Source organism: Phragmites australis, chromosome 10, assembly GCF_958298935.1.
Source record: "Phragmites australis chromosome 10, lpPhrAust1.1, whole genome shotgun sequence".
Taxonomy (NCBI): domain Eukaryota; kingdom Viridiplantae; phylum Streptophyta; class Magnoliopsida; order Poales; family Poaceae; genus Phragmites; species Phragmites australis.
The window spans coordinates 33,999,876-34,016,557 of record NC_084930.1 but is presented as its reverse complement, the minus strand read 5'-3'; the positions used below and the strand labels follow the sequence as shown (position 1 = coordinate 34,016,557).

Below are 16,682 nucleotides of genomic sequence, written 5' to 3'. Positions count from 1 at the left end.
TGACAAAGTCAAGCGAAGGAGATGTCGGTGTAAGTGACAATATGGTCCAAGAGATCGGGAGCAGGAGAGACTTTTTGACGGTCAAGATCGCAAGATGAAGTACACGTGTCGATATTAGAGCGCTTGCTTGAGACAAAACCCACCAAAATGCGCCCCCAACCCCCATAAAAAAACATAAATCCTCGTCTTTATTCCCGGTGCTCTCAACGGTAGGCACCTTCTCGTCTTCGCGAATTCGGCTCTAATCTGATCCTCACTGGTATCATGCATTTGTTGTCTTCACCTGATTCAAAGTGTTTGTCTATTGGTTCTCGATAGTTTGCTAGATGCGTAGACGAGAAAAACTCGACCAAGGGAGAGACATCCCGAAGTCATTGCATTAAGGTCGAGAAAAGGCTTCGAAAGTCGACTACAACCCGCACACTATCGCCGAGCAATCGTGTCACGACCACGAGGAACACATAGCGAGAGGCCTTTTTTTTTTGCAAGAACCAGGGTTCGAGTCCTGATTGGTAGTCTCACACCTAGAGGTCTTACTAACGAGCTATTATCATGTTCTCGCGTAGACAAGAGAAGGTCTGCCATGTCTGAATAGTCCTAGTGTTCTTAGTATTAAGTGTTATGCGATAGAAAGTATACCCAGCCAATTGTCTCATGCAGCTTCATTGTCCTTTACAAGTACCCAGCATAAGTTTTTACTAAAGAATAGTTGCGGAATGTGTAGATACATCCACTACAGTAACAAAGGATACAACAGCTTGCTTGCCAGTTCATACTGAACGTGGGTATGCATACAAATGAAGGCCTTTATCGATGTGGAGGGTGAACATTGGTCTGTATGTAGGATTCTTTGATTCGTCTGCGAGTTTGAACCTGAACAAATGAATCAGGGTAGCAGCCACGATCTTCATCTGCCTGTATGCAAAATCCTTCCCTAAGCAGATACGGGGGCCCGCCTGATCATGGAAGGAAGACCGGTTAAATGCAAATGGTTGTCTAAAAACTAATGAAATTATCTTTGGTTGTCTTACTAACTTGAGAACTGATGAAAACATGTCATTTTCCTGTTGGTGGTATTTATAGCAACTTGATGTTAGTTGCATTACTCATTCTGTATTTGAAGTGGCGATTTATCACTACTGACAATGAGGTAACTTGGTATTTTCCTACTTCAGTTGGAATGCAATGTTGTATGCTTCTTTTTTCTGCTTAAGCAACAGAATGCAAGAACTGAATAACACTAGCTGTTACTGTTTTATGTTTTTTTTTCTCTTTCTAATTCTCAGCTATGATCTGGGCTGTGCTTGGCATGGACCTAGTTTAGTTGGAGTAAGACATGTTTGTAGTAAAAATATAGGCCCTTTAAACAAGTGGAGAGATGTGTCCCCTGTTATACTTACATTGAAAGATACAAACTTGTAAGGGCTTTCTTGCTGGAAGACTCCATTTACAATCCATCTTTCAGGCCTGAATTCTTCGGCATCCTCACCCCAGAGGTATGTCATCCTTCCCATGGCATAAATCATGTAATTCACTCCATCTCCTTTAATCACTCTATAGCCATTAGGCAGGGTATCATCTTCATCTGCCATCTTACCATCCTGCATGGATGCCACAGAAAATTTTTACCAAGGCAATGCCATTCTCGTGATAGTATTTTGTTGCAAAAATCTTGGAAATGTGATATTGAATCTATCTTTAAAGAATGTAATATTGACTTAGCATTACGTTGAGCAATTAATTTCTGTCAGAAATTTTTCTTGGTCTGCAATTTTTTGCAATTGATTCCTACAACCATTTAACCCTCCCTGTTGACTTTCAAGAGTAACCAAGTTTCTTGTTGTTAAGTATAGACCCACTGGTCCATTATTATCATGTAGGTTACCATACTGAGTTTGTTAAAGCTACAAATGAATCTAGTTCTTCAGTGCCATCATTATTTAAGCTAATATCTAAAATTGCATGGTTATGATAAGGAACTGTGTGAGTAGGTGCTCAATGCCAAATCCAGATTAAGCCAATATGTGTACATTGTTATTTTAATTGGCCTCTACTCTGTACAGGAATAGGCTTTGAAGTTATTCATACCACTGGAACAGCAGGATACAGACGGAGTGTCTCAGAGATCGCAGCGTGAAGATACTGCATTTTGTCAATAGCACCTTCATTCAGTCTTGAAGTGAAGTTTTTGATGTTGTTATCTTCCTTGTCCCCCTCAAGAGACTCGTTTATTTCAAGTGCAACCTTATCCTGCACTATGGGGTTCTTGCACAGCATGTAGAAGAACCAGGAGAGGGCATTTGCTGTGGTGTCTTTCCCGGCGATTAGGAAGTTAAGGACTATGTCACGCAGGTAACGGTCATTCATCGTTTCAGGGTCCTTCTCGCTTGCCAGTATGAATCTTGATAGTATATCCTCTTCGGATTTCTGCATGTGTCATAAAGGAGATAGAATTTGAAGTAAAGCAGGTTGTTAACCATGAGAAAATGTACTACGTCTACATGACTACATTCAGAACTTATTCCAGATTTGTGGTTGTCGTGATAATACAGCTTGAAAACCCCCACAACGCCAATAATTTTCACCGTCGTACACTGTTATTTCAAAATCTGAACCATTAGAAAATTTGATAACATCTGGTATTTATACTATAACAAGTGTTGACTAATTTATGCTAGGATGTGAATTTGAAATTGCTTGATACCAGTAAATCCTATATCGTTACCAATTTAACATTGTGTATCAAGTTAGTTGTTACTCCAAAAACATGAGCACCTCGAGAAAGGCAGTATCCCTATCCATACAGTAACAAACTATAATACAGATAGAGTTTCTTAGCCTTACCCTTACATAGTCACGTCTATTCTTCATTTGCTCTCTCTTTTGATGGATCAACTGCATTACAAAGTTGTCAATAGTCTGAATACTCCTCTTCAGTTTGGCTTCTGATCCAATATTAAGAAACCTTTTCAATTGCCAGAATATATCAACATATCGGTGGTAAACAAGATAGTTTGCCTCGTCGAAGGCCTCGCTAAATTGAATGCCAGATTCATCTGATCCAGATAGTGTGTTGAGCTCAAGACCAAATCCCACTTTGAAGATTGAATCCATAGTTGTTTTCATCAAAAGTTCCTGAGGAAAATCCCATTACAGTTAATATGTAATCGAAGTGGTAAAAACTAGGTGAACTTATAATCAAAAGGGTAGAAATAAGGGGAACTACCAGGTTACTATCAGAACTTTGTGATTGAGCTTGTTCAAGGTACTCAACTTTTGGAACATGCTTAGTTCCTAAAACTTTGAACTCTGTTTCAAGTAATCCCATTATGTTTGTTTGCTTGTTCAGAAAACTGAGTTGTAGAGATCTCGCAATTCATCAGTGTTTACATGTTTGCTTCACTTTTCAGCAAAGAACAGCTAGCTTGAATTCGGGTTTAGATGTATAATTTTGCGCCTTATGTTATGTAAGTCGCCTTGCTAAACTAAATAAGAATAGACTGCAGCAACAGTTGTGATCTTTATCACTACTACCATCTTTTGTATTGATCATATTCATAGTTATAGGAGTACCTGCATGTCTATGGTAATTCTGTTGGCTGCTGCAGATGAGATTTTCTCTGCCAGTTTTGCAGCATTTTTTCTGAACACACCACTGCTGAAGTCACGAAGCACTTTGGTCGAAAACTCGTGGCTTGCTAACTTCCTCTGGTGCCGCCACTTGTCCCCATCTGTTGCAAAAATTCCATCTCCAAAGAGATCCTTCATGATTTGAATGTTGAAGTCCCCCTGCGAATTAGGTTCCGACACCGTCAAAATCATGGATAAGCTCAATTTTTTTTACACCCTTGTTTATAAGGATAAATACTAATACAAGTAATCTGACTAACTTGGACATAGCCTCACTTCGTGTTTCTACTTATACTTTGCTTATAATCGGTTCACTGTTAGCTAAGCGCATCAGTAATATCCATTCATACTTTGCTTCATATTACTTTCATGAAAACACTCTATAACTTTGCTTATAAATCTTTCAGGATTTACATAACAGAGACTGAAGTAATCTATTAGCAGAAAGGAGGGACAACCATGATCAGCATGGAAAAGTACCTTACTGTATTTACGGAAGCTAGTCTTGAGGACATGCTCAATGACGGCTGGATCAGAGGTCCAGAGCTCACTGTGCCCAGGATCAGGAAAGACCATCCTGCTGGTGCGATGGGCGAGGGCATACTCCACATGTTCATCGAACATCCTGTCGTAGTTCTTGAGCATCCGGAACATGGTCCCGATGAGCGGTGGCCGGTCCTCGGCTCTCAGTGCAAACTCTTTGATGCAGAAGACGGCGAAGGATGCAACAACACCCAGGATGTAGAGGGTCACCGCCAGCAAGGCTATGGCAAGAACTGAAAGCAAGCACAGGCCTGCGGATGCAGCGAGGGAGGATAGCTGGGAAGCCATTGGAGCTGTTGCCGCAGCTTACTCAGAGCAAGATTACCATCTATTTGCTTTGGCCCTTGACCCCGTGCTTTAGTTATAAAAAGTGTCGTGTGGTTTTCTATTGGTCCTGTGTCAGTGTAGCTTGTGTACTCTATTTTGGATTTCAGGACAGTCTTGTGACGTTGCACACTGTGTATCCCGTGTTCAGACTCTCCATTGGCTCTAATGAATGCTGGTCAAAAGTGTAACTATAGTTTATTTGCAAATTCTGAGTTTTGTAAGGTTTAATGGTCATCGCTTTGACTTGTGAAGGTTTCTTAGTAACCAAGTTTTCCAATTGCATACTTCTATATATGTTTGGCTTTACACTGATATTTCAGGAGAAAGAACAATAGGTTGGAAGATCAATATGATGGAGAAGAATTACATTCCATCTTGTGCAAGAACAAATCACACTATGCAGCAAACTTGAATGCTAAGCTTCTGTTTCAACGAAAATTTTCTGTCTTCCTTCGGGGTAAAGCCTATCTGACAAAAAAGTGTCAAATCAAGAAGTGTGTCATGAAATGTCCACTGGCTAATCCTATGGTTAGAAAAAAGATTAGAATAAAATAGAAAAATGCTATCTATTTCGTAAAAAAATTGTTAGACGATTATTTACTCTTTTTAGTAGCTATTCTTGATCTTATCTAAGAACATCAGCAGTGACCTTGCAGTTATTAGATTTATCTGTACTGCGCCACTGACATGCGGAACAATCCAAGGTATCTTCGTCACCGATGTGCCCTTCGTTTTCCCTTTTCTGAACCTATATTCCTATCCTTTTCGCAGAGTGACTGATTGTCCTGAGATCGCTCTGAACATCCCCCCTACTATCCAAATGGATTATCCTTCGATCTAAGATGTCTCCATGGTGTCAGTCAACCTTTGAAATTTTGTCAATTAGTTATTACAATCTATAAAGGTAGTACATTTTTGTCTCATGAAAATAGTATGTGCAGAATTGTCGTCGATAGTACTTCAGAGAATGCTTTTAGAAAGCGATGATGAAATATGTGCACGAAAGACCTTATCAGCTTCATAGATAATAAATAAATTGAACCATAAGAACTAAGGCCTATGCTCAGCTGGTTAGGATTCCTACGGTGAAACATGTTCGAGTCTCAGATTAAGTACGTGCTCATATTTATAAAATAATTATATATATTCTTAATGTACTGTTAGCACAAAGATAAAAAGTTATACTTATTTCATATAAAAAGCACTAAAGTCTTGTTTAAAACTCAGGAATTTCACATAAAACGGTACAACCCCCACAAAAAATCTGTGGAATTCCCGCGTCGCACTAGAGGCACACAGATTAACCTAGGGTCGTCCAGCTAAAGAAACGCTGCAGACTTTGGCCTATCCAGCCCAATTACGCTCATATATGTCGGCTACAGCAAATCTCTGATGTTTGAGGATAGGTTGGAAGACCAATATGATGGAGACGAATTATGTTCCTTCTTGTGCAAGATGAAATCATACTTTGCAACCGTATAGAAATTGAACTGCTAATTTTTTTATAGTTTTTAATCCTGAATTTAGTTATTTTTAATCGTTATATGTTCGTAACAATCGGTGCTTTAGATTCTTTTCTTTTTTCTAATTAACATAGTAAATTCGTGATCTTAAAAGCGAACATAGCAGTTCCATTTAACACTCAAATAATAATATAATAGATAAACTGTTAGGTCTTTTTTTTAGGCTATCTATAGCATATATTTAAAAAATCGTCCTCTATAACACTATTACAGTATCCTCTAATTCTATTACAGTACTCTCTATTTTTTTCATCTCTAACAGTTACTCTATAACTTATTTTCCATTAATTTCCCTCTTCTTTCGAGCTCATAGTCAGACATCCAAAATCTGCAACACTATTTAGATACTGTAGCACGTGAAAGTAGGACACTGTAGCTCTGACGGCTTAAAGCCTAGCTAGCAAAAACAGATGTTGGATCAAGCAGTGAGCAAGATAAAAGTCGCCTTGCTGATCCTGCTAGCAGACAGAGATCAGGGAGGATAGCGAGATCGAAATGAATAAAATAATCGATCAGTTGGCGAGCATGGAGTGACAACTTGACAAGAACGTCGGCAATGACGTCGTCGTTCGGTTTATCTGTGCTTCGCGTCAAACAATCCATGGTTGTTTCCTTTTGGTGAAAAATGGATGCAGTCATGGCATATGTATCTTGAACTCTGAAACTTTGACCAAACTACGATCTAACCCAAAAGGAAACCGAATAATAACCAGAGTTTTTGACCATCCAGCCCAATTTCTTTTCGGCCCAATAAATTACAGTTTCGGCCCATGCACTCAGCTCAATCGAGTTGCACTTGACTTTCCCCAACAACCCGATCACCAGCGCAGAAATTCTTTATTTTTACATTTTTTAAATCACTAGCTGAATATCCGTGCATTGCAACGAGAACTAAAAATTTATACACGATAATATTATTGACTCCTCGCCAGGAGCGAGGATAAACCACGGGGGACAACATGATTAAATTCATTTGTCAATTCCAAACTGCATGACCAAAAAAAAGCCACATATATTATCTAGTTAGCCAAACAAGTATTAAGAACACCCCAACCTGTATTAAATCCTGGGATATATACAATGCAAGCCGACTTAGGCTTAGTTTATCATTGCAATGAGAACATGTAGTCAAACTTCTCTAGCTTTGACTAGAGATAAGTAAAGGCTAAATTGGTTGTGGAAATGATACAATCATGTTTGTTCAGCAAAATATTTAGTGCAATAATTATTGTATGTATCTTTTTCCTAACATATTCATATAAAAAGAATTTTCAAAGTTACATGCAGGAGACCATGATCATGTCCAACAGACCAAAACGTCATACATCCTCACTTAGCATATGTATCAATCAGTGAATTGCTGACAATAGTGTCATTTTTGAATGTGGATTTCTCAACCAAACTGTGAATCTGGACAACATGTTTGATGGATGCTGTGCTCGCACAAGCCCGGAGCACGCTGGGTATGTAACTTGAGTTGAAAGCATACGCACAGCACGTATCTTTTGGAACACACTCAAAGCTTCTTGTCCAAAACCAGACTGGCAGTAGCCAACGATAATTTCAAGTGAACTTTCCATGTTTATGCACTTGGCATAGAGATCCATTAGTGCATTTCCAAGAAACAACTCAGGCTCATGGCCTAACTTTATAGCAAGGTTATGGATCTGCTTGCCTAGATCCAAGAAGGCGATATTAGCACAAGCTTGCAGAACACCAGACATACTAAATCCATTAGGCACCACAGAAGACCGCATCCTTCTTAGCAACATCAGAAATGCCTGTTCATTCTGATAGCTCTGAGCATACCGGGAGATGATAAAGCTAGCTCCGAAGTATTACATCATCATGGGGAATCATCTCGAAAACAATGCGGGCATCCTCAATGTCTCCACATTTGGCATACATGTCGAGCAAAGGCGCCCCACCTGCATGAGGCTCAGTATCATAAAGTGTTTTCACTGCGTAGCCATGGATGCCCCTTGCCTAGCACAGCTGATGACAAGCAAACTGCGGCCTTGAGCACACTAGTAAGCGCAAAAGGATTAGGCTTGGAACATACCATCCTCATCTTGGAGAAAGCATTAAACGTGTCCTCCAAACAGTCATTTTCAGAATAGCAAGAAATCATCGATGTCCAAGTGACAGCATCCTTATCGACGATCCCAGCAAACACACGCCTCGCATCGCCGATAACCCCACACAGAGAGTAGGCATCAATCAAGCGTACGTGCACGCCGCAGGGAAGGCCCGGTACATCCATGGAGACCACCAGCTTAAGGATCGTGGTGAGTACGAACTGGTTCACCTCGTGCCCCTCCCTCCGCAGCCTCCGGAACAGGTCCACGGCCTCCTCGACGGAATGCCTGAGCGGAACCTGCGCGCGCAGGCCTGGGGGCCGAGCTTCGCGTACAGGTTCAGCAGGACGTTGACGCAGAAGGTGTCCAGACGCGCAACGCCTACGTGCGCGTGCACAGCACGGCCGGCGCGGGCGTCGCCGCCCACGATGCAGCGCTGCAGCAGCCTTGCGCACGCGTAGGGGAGTCGAGCTTGGGGAGCACAAGCGAGGCGAGCTTGTAGTCTAGCCAATGCAACACCGCGTTGGTGGCCACACCGCAGCTGGGCGGACGATTGGGGCGGGCAAAGGTGCGGAGGAGGAGGAGGCGGTGGCGACCGATTATTGATGGCAAGATATCATGTATTCCTTCCTGACCGGCTCCACGACACCATCCATGGGGGATCCCAACACAGATAACGTCGCCTTGCCGCGGGACCGATCCCATGACGGCGAGTGGCTGGCGGTGGCGCGGGGGGAGGGGAAGGGAGGACGCGACGGGGAGGAGGTTGGAGGCTGTGGGGTCAGGGGAGAAGTCGGTTGCGGTGACGCGGTCGTCGAGGGTGAATATGGGCGGGGGTGGCGACGGGGGACGCGTCCGAGGCGAAGCGGGAGACGCCACGATGGGACGGGATCGGGGAAGCGAGGTCGTGGAAGAAGGGGGACTGTCGCGCGTTACGGCTGCCATCGTCGCAACGCGAGACGGTGGGGGAGCGGGAGGAGGCGCGACGTGGGATGGTTACGGAGATCGGGGAGGAACCGGGGAAGTGAGCGCGACGTGCGAAGCTGGAGCAGACGGAACACCTGTCAGAGCTATGGAGGGGTGACGAGAACTATTTTTTAAATAGTAGAGAAAAGATTGTAATTATATGGGTCTATTTAAAAAAATTACAAACCTAGACTCTTATGGTCTATTGAAAAGACAACACGTTTAAAATAAAAAATACTATATTTTAATACTCTTAAAATTCAAAACACTATCAAAATAGTTAAACAAAAATTCTATTATGTAGATGATGGTATCATACTTCATATGATCATCCAAGAGACTAGCATTCGGAACACGGTTCGACCAGTGGTCCTGAGCTCTCTATGAAAACTCTTTGATGCAGAAGGCTTGAATCAGATTAAGGTAATATTTGTTTTTCATTCTAAGTATGGATTCTAATTTAAAAGCAAAAGCAAAAATAAAATAATCGTATTCTAAAAACTGATTTTTATAATTCGTAAGCTAAATTGTATTACAAAATCTTATGATATATAATCTGATAGAAAATAGTTTATACGGATTCTGCAGACTGACTAGATTGCGCAACAGGCAGAAAGACAACCTAGGCCTGTAAAGCCCAAATAATTCAGTATGGGCTCAGCCCAGTATAGGAACCCAGCCCAATCGAGTTGCCCCAGGGCGGGGGGACTTGACTTTCTCTCCCCAACAACCCCACACCCCACGCAAACCTCCCCGCAACTCGATCAAACCGCCCACAAAAAAATTCCCCCAAAAATTCCCGTCTCGAACCCCGATGCTCGTCAGCGCATGAGCTTCCTGCGCGGCCTCGCGGACACGTTCTCCTCGCTGCTCTCCTCGTCGGGAGGCGGGGCGGGGGCGCCCATGGACGCGCCGTCGCCGTCGCCGGCGGCGGTTGTGGGGGAGCGCGTGGCGGTGAAGCTCAGGGGCTACTTCGAGCTCGCCAAGGAGGAGATCGACAAGGCCGTGCGTGCCGAGGAGTGGGGGCTCCCCGATGAAGCCGCCGCGCACTACCGCAACGCGCAGCGCGTCATGCTCGAGGCCAAGGCCGCGCGCGTCCCCGACGCCGTCCCGTCCAGGTGCGTCTGGTTCCCTTTCACTTCCCGATCGCGGCTAGGGCTTCTGGTTTGCTGATTGGCGAGTGCCTCTCGTGCTTGCAGCGAGAGGGGGCAGGTCAGGGTGTATCAGGAGAAGATCGCCAAGTGGCAGGCACAGGTCGAAGAGCGGCTCAGAGTGCTCGGCCAGAGGAGCGGTGAAGGTATCCACTCAATTTTGATACGTTATGATGTGCCACTGCAATGTTAGTGAAATGCGATTGGCTATGTGCACTTCACGCCTGTGATGATTCCTGCCACTTATAGGCTCAATTGTTTCATTGTGTTATCTGTGTGAACATAGAGATTAGTATTTAGTTCAACTTTCATAGTTTATATACCCGACTAGCGAATTGCTTTCAGTTTTTCTACTGCTTTTGTTCGTCTTATGGGGGTGATACAAGGAAGTTTGAGGTTTATAGTCTTTGTTTTTTGTTTTTGTTTTTTTTGTGTCAGGTGCACAAATTTTTCCTGCTTGCCTTGTTCACTGTTGTTCCTTGGGACTTAACTTTGTGTTATCTTGTGTGTGGTTTTGCAGGAGCTGCTGCTGCAGTGGAGCCGAAGAAGGTATAGATTTTTCAGACTTGTAGCTGTATGCGTGGCTATGTTATTTTGTTTTGGACTTTTGGTTAACTGCTTAGTCGCCTTGAATTTTAGTGTCTTCATTTTGGTTGTTTACAACTCTCATTGATACTTTTAAGCACTGTTCTATACCTAGGTTTTTTTAGTGAATATGTAACAACTGTGGCCTATGTTTTGTTCCTTCCCGACCAACAGTGTTTCACTGGTCTGTTGTAAAATAGTACACTGCTCTAGTAGTTTAGCCAGCCAAGTATGCTCGCTGGGGATATGTATTTCTTACAATCTTCCCCAATTTTCAATCATAAGACGTTCCGACAAATGATGAAACATCATTTTGGTAGGCTGTTACAAGCAATCCTGTAATTAGGACTGCAAAACCAGCACCCACTAGCATCCAAAAGTCTACTTTGCGGAATAGCCCGACCTTTAACAGAGGTGGCCAAGCATCTGCACCTCAGAAGAATATCAGTGGAGGTTCCAAACCTGTTCAAAGAGCTGCTGGAAGCTATGATGACAAGCTTGTCGACATGATAAATACAACCATTGTGGATAGAAGTCCTGCTGTAAAATGGGATGATGTTGGTATGCAGCTAAGAATTTGTTTTTTATACTCCAGCACAACACTCTATACAGTATCCTTGATCTGCCTTTTGACTTGTAGCTGGTCTTGACAAGGCAAAGCAAGCACTTATGGAAATGGTTATTTTGCCTACTAAACGAAGGGATTTGTTCACTGGCCTTCGGAGACCTGCTAGGGGTAAGCTCCTGCATTCTGGAATTGTTCTCTTTCCGACACTTGTTCTAATAATAGGACGACCTAATGTTAATTTCATATCATCTTCTAGGGTTGCTTCTCTTTGGCCCACCTGGGAATGGAAAAACAATGCTCGCCAAAGCTGTTGCATCAGAATCAGAAGCAACATTTTTTAATGTTTCGGCTTCTTCATTGACATCGAAGTGGGTATGTGATTATCCCTCCTTTTTTTGCAATCTGATCAATATTTGGCACAGTCTAAAACAACTCATTTTCATTGGCAAAACAGGTAGGCGAGGCTGAAAAGCTTGTCCGGACACTTTTTATGGTTGCTATTGATCGGCAACCATCTGTTATTTTTATGGATGAGGTACTTGTTACAGACCCGGATAGTAATCATTTTTAGTTAGTTTCTCAAGACAATTTTTCTGAAAGTATGTAATACTATTCTGTTTAATGTTGGCTTTGCCTCCATATTTTCAAGGAATTGTTCTCAGTAACGGAAGCCATCAGCGTGACTTGAAAGCATGTCCGTATGAATTTGTTAGAATGACAATTGCTGGACATTTTTTTTTAAAAAAATAAAGAAAATATTATTCTGGAAACTTTGGTCCACTTGAACCATGCAATTATTATACATGGAAAAGACACAATTTCCATGTTGACTTGTTTCCCATAAACTTTGCACAAAATAGTATAATTTATCAAACTTTGCATTCTGCCCTTAGGCTTCTGCACCGATGTTTTTTACCAAGAACCCCATGGCCTTCTTTTCGTAGTCCTCCTTTTTTTTTAAACTTGGTGTTTGTGCTATGGACCCATGGGATATTGGCATATTGCCTCCTCCGGAAATTTATTTGAACTTTGCCTTATGGCATTGTAACTTTTAATTTCACCAAAAAGTAAATATTTGATTTTGAGAGATTCCTTTTCTAAAATATTTCTGATGCTAGAAGTTTGGATGACCAGAAAGATATTATCTGCATTCCTGCTAACTTAGTTGGTATATGATAGTAAAGTGAATTTTTAGCTGATTTTAATTTAATTGTTTTCTTGTAAGAGTGGAGTATGAGGCTTCTTTTTTTATGGTGACTAATTTCTATTATACAGATTGATAGCGTCATGTCAACAAGGTTAGCTAACGAGAACGACGCTAGCAGGCGATTGAAATCAGAATTCCTTATCCAGTTTGATGGGGTGTCTTCGAACCCAGATGATTTAATAATTGTTATAGGTTAGCAAAGTCATCTTTTTCTACTTGACTAATTATGGTTACTTTTGTGTTGTGTTTGGTTCTAGTGAAAGTATTTATTATACATCTATTGTATGTACAACTGTAAGTTGCGGCAAATAAACCTGAATCCCCATGCCGAAACATCTCAATGATAAGGACTACTACTTTTGGGCAGGCAACGCCTGATGCTTGCTTCACTACAGCTGCTTTGGATTTGATATCCAACACTATGGATTTAGTCTATTATCTTGCCCCTAATTGTATACAATCACATATAAGTTGCAAGTAAATGACCCTCAATTTTGAGACTTGGTATAAAGTTTTTATGACTTAAGCGGCCTTGGGTTAGACTTGCCAGAATTGTGCTTCTTGGGGGTGGTAGCTCTGACATTTCTGAACCGGTTTCCAGCATATAGAGCATGTTAATGAGATGCCATTATTAAGTCAGTATAATGCATATTATACTGTTTACCTTGTCAGCTTTTTACGTTCCACATTTTCTCACATTGGTACATTTAAAGTAAAGGCAGGAAAATAACAATTTTCTTTTATGTTACCACAATTATATGGTCTTCATCTTATCAGGTATAGATAGCAATAGATTCCAGTGAAAACATATCAAGATTAGTTATGTGCACTGTGTTCATTGATCCTACTTGCCAAGGAATTATCTACATACTAATTTTGTTTCTAATACTAATTTTCTATATTTTGTTGATGGCAATTCATTTGTGTAGGGGCTACAAATAAACCACAAGAGTTGGATGATGCTGTTCTTCGAAGACTTGTAAGATTGATATCGCCATATGTATTGAGTGTCTTGCTTTTGTAGAGCTCAGAGTTGGTGCTGCATGAAATTTGGCACCTGTTCTCTGAGACACTTTTTGCCTCAGGGTATGATGGGAACCAGAGGGAATTCGTCTGGAGCCGAGACTGAAAAACACTAGTTTTACTAGAAACTAAAGCGACTTGTTGTGTCTGCCAACTTTTTCCTTTTAAAAAAAACGAAGGCTACTGTAAAATGGTCTGTTTTTATTGGAAAGAAATTATGTATATACATTCAAATAAGAAATCTACCTTGAGGAGTGAGGATTGAGTACTAAGTTTTTTATTTTGGTAGTGACACATAATTCATCTATGACAAATTGACAATATTGTCATTGCTATGTTCTGTATCGGTCACAGTCAGAGAATGATTTGGGAAGTGGAAGTTGGAACTACTTGAACACTTTTCTGTACTGATTTTTATATTAATACTTAACTGTACTGGCTTAATTTATCTATATTTTAATGTTATTTTTTTAATCTTATAACCAGGTAAAAAGAATATATGTCCCACTACCCGATTACAATGTACGGAGGTTACTTCTGAAAAATCAGCTCAAAGGACAAGCATTCAAATTATCCAGTAAGTAACTACCTTTAGGGCTTCTCTATGCTATATATCTTTTGCTGCAAATAATCTTTTGTGGCAGAACTGTTTATTCATTTTTGTCACAGAAGTTCATTAACCATTTAGAGTCTTTGTACATAAGTGTGTTTAAATATAGTTTACAAAATGGATCACTGAAGACATACTTAGGCACACAGCTGATTTTCCAATTTTGCAGAGGCTCCTGTTGTTATGGAAACCATGCACCCCTGCCGGTTAGTATTTGGTAGGTCTATTAGTATTACGAAGGTTATCTTTAGGAGTCCAAGTCGGTTAGCTAGAAGTATTAGAATCAGTTTGGTATATTTGTATGTCTGGTACTATAAAGGCAAGCAATGAGGTCTAGCCAAGGAATGAATCAACAATCAATCTTGTAAAGGACTTTGCCGACCAAACTTGTCTATGATCAGAGTCTCTTCTCGATGGGAGAAGAAGCCCGAAGATTAGAGGGCGATCAGCCCTTATCTCTGTGTGTTCATCTCGTACCATAATACCCGTTTTCCTTTTTCCTCCTTGAATGCCAACTTCTTGTTTGGTTCGTGAATAACGTCTACACGAGTTGTTTTCTCTGTCTAATGTGCATGAGTTGCGTAGGGAGCAGTGATTGAAAGGTGACGTTGTAGACAGACGAGTTGTTGGAACCTTTGAGTTTTTGTTGCATTATTTTGTACACTGTGGCTATTCTGTATGTACTACATCTCACATTAATGACAACATAATAATCTAGAACTGAATCCTTTGCAGGTCATGATTTTGAAAGGCTTGCTGTAGAGACTGAAGGTGATTTTATTTTCTGGTATACGGTCATTTTGAAAAGATGTCCTACGTAATCCTTTGTACTGAAATAATGTGCTCATAGGATACTCTGGAAGTGACCTGAGAGCACTGTGCGAAGAAGCTGCAATGATGCCAATAAGAGAGCTTGGTCCACAGAATATTCTTACAATAAAAGCAAATCAGGTATTTCTTCGATGCTTTTAAACAATTTGAACTTTAGATATATTCATTTTGTGTTTATTCCTGGTTTAAGTTGCAGCTTTAACAGACTTTTAGTTATCTTCACAGATAATGTAATCCTTAGCTATTGTGCAGTAAAAAGTGGGAATGTTGGTACCACAGCAAGTCACGCCCCTTTTCTTTACCTCTTTGCAGTTGCGACCTTTGAAATACGACGATTTCAAGAACGCAATGACTGTGATTAGGCCAAGCTTGCAGAAGAGCAAATGGGACGAGCTGGAGAAATGGAACCAGCAATTCGGTTCGAGTTGACAATGATGTGCACTGTCTGCTGAGCAGACAGCCCTAGTTTGATTTGTACATCATTTCCTCGGCATTATGGCTTACTAGTGGTCACACGCCCATTCATGCGTCCACATTGGGTACAATGCAAAGCAGAAGGTATATCACTGGAAGCGGTCTGTAACAATGTAAATGTTGCTCAGAAGCCTCCAATATAGCTAATGAGTTGGTTGAACCGAGGGCGAATTAAAGGTGGCCTCATGCTGTAAAAAAAACAAGGCTTATAACTAAAACAACGCCAAAGTGATGTTTTACTGTGTCCTTTCTCTTACCACTGTGAATGGCTGAATGGCATGCAACTAACTTGCACTGCGTTTCTGATGACTGATATGACGCTCCCTCCACCAAACCGTTCTTCAGATACTTAATGCAGCCAATACACCGTACTTGTGGGAAATACTAACTTTGGTAGGAACGGCCTTAATCCCTACTATGCAAAAACAGCCGTTTGTTTTCACGTCATATATTTCTCTACTCTCCTCTTATTTAATAAAATCTTTAAAATTTAAATAATTTACTTATTTTTGTCATTTATCATTATTCTTTAGTCTGGTTACCAGTTACGGATATGAGGTGCATTTTACCAATAAAAATAAATAAAAAATTAACAGATAATTCTATCTTTTTTTATCTCATCTGGAATCAAATTATGATATCACTCTCAACATATTTGTTTGGTTATACTTTTACGACATATCCATATCCTTATATCTTAAATTTATACTCAATATTACCGTATTTAATATTTATATTTGCATTACAACTTATAAAAGACTTAGCTAGTTCTGCAGGCTCATGTAGAATTAGCTAAGGCAAGGATGTTTCCGTGCTCCTGCAGGCTTCAGATGCAGACAGCGTCCTGGCTCATCCTCCATTCATCTTGCGGCCGCGGAGGCAACTGCTAGAATCTCGATAGACGTCCACACCCGCCTCCCGTCGCGTTCGGCTGGCCCACGACCACGAGTAGCACAGGCGGAAGGACAGGCCGGCAGGCGCCGCCGCCGCTGGTCCTCCACCGTTGCGCGCGTCCCCATCCTGATCCTGTCTCCCGCCAAGCCTTGCAGCGGACAAGAACGCCCACCGCTGATCGCGCACCACCGGGCCGCCAAGCCTTGAAGAATCTGACGGCTGAGGTCGCACGCGCAGCGAGATCCCGGCCGTCCACCGGCCTGTCGGTGATG

At 41.5% G+C, this 16,682-nt stretch overlaps 2 protein-coding genes and 1 pseudogene across 4 annotated transcripts; 1 reads left to right on the top strand and 2 right to left on the bottom strand.

The window, feature by feature from the left end:
* Window positions 1–592: 592 nt before the first annotated feature.
* Window positions 593–4,537, bottom strand: LOC133930937 (cytochrome P450 704C1-like). 2 transcript variants are annotated; one of them, XM_062377721.1, is made up of 6 exons: window positions 4,111–4,537; window positions 3,574–3,789; window positions 2,851–3,135; window positions 2,089–2,427; window positions 1,401–1,601; window positions 593–956 (listed from the first exon to the last, which is right to left on the bottom strand). In XM_062377721.1, exons 1-6 carry the CDS (start codon window positions 4,459–4,461, stop codon window positions 771–773), a joined length of 1,578 nt encoding a protein of 525 aa, XP_062233705.1. In that variant the 5' UTR covers window positions 4,462–4,537; the 3' UTR covers window positions 593–770. The 2 variants fall into 2 exon arrangements, with proteins under 2 accessions (XP_062233705.1, XP_062233704.1); XM_062377720.1 differs by having other exon boundaries at window positions 2,845–3,135; window positions 4,111–4,536.
* A 2,815-nt stretch (window positions 4,538–7,352) lies between these two features.
* Window positions 7,353–9,046, bottom strand: LOC133930288 (putative pentatricopeptide repeat-containing protein At5g13230, mitochondrial; annotated as a pseudogene).
* Window positions 9,047–9,810: 764 nt separating this feature from the next.
* On the top strand, window positions 9,811–15,762 carry LOC133930936 (uncharacterized). 2 transcript variants are annotated; one of them, XM_062377718.1, is made up of 13 exons: window positions 9,811–10,185; window positions 10,267–10,364; window positions 10,739–10,767; window positions 11,124–11,364; window positions 11,444–11,539; window positions 11,628–11,743; window positions 11,826–11,906; window positions 12,647–12,770; window positions 13,508–13,557; window positions 14,088–14,178; window positions 14,947–14,982; window positions 15,062–15,162; window positions 15,355–15,762. In XM_062377718.1, the coding sequence occupies exons 1-13, from the start codon at window positions 9,896–9,898 to the stop codon at window positions 15,469–15,471; spliced, it is 1,470 nt and encodes a 489-aa protein (XP_062233702.1). In that variant the 5' UTR covers window positions 9,811–9,895; the 3' UTR covers window positions 15,472–15,762. The 2 variants fall into 2 exon arrangements, with proteins under 2 accessions (XP_062233702.1, XP_062233703.1); XM_062377719.1 differs by lacking the exons at window positions 14,088–14,178; window positions 14,947–14,982; window positions 15,062–15,162; window positions 15,355–15,762 and adding an exon at window positions 13,664–13,866.
* Window positions 15,763–16,682: the final 920 nt, after the last annotated feature.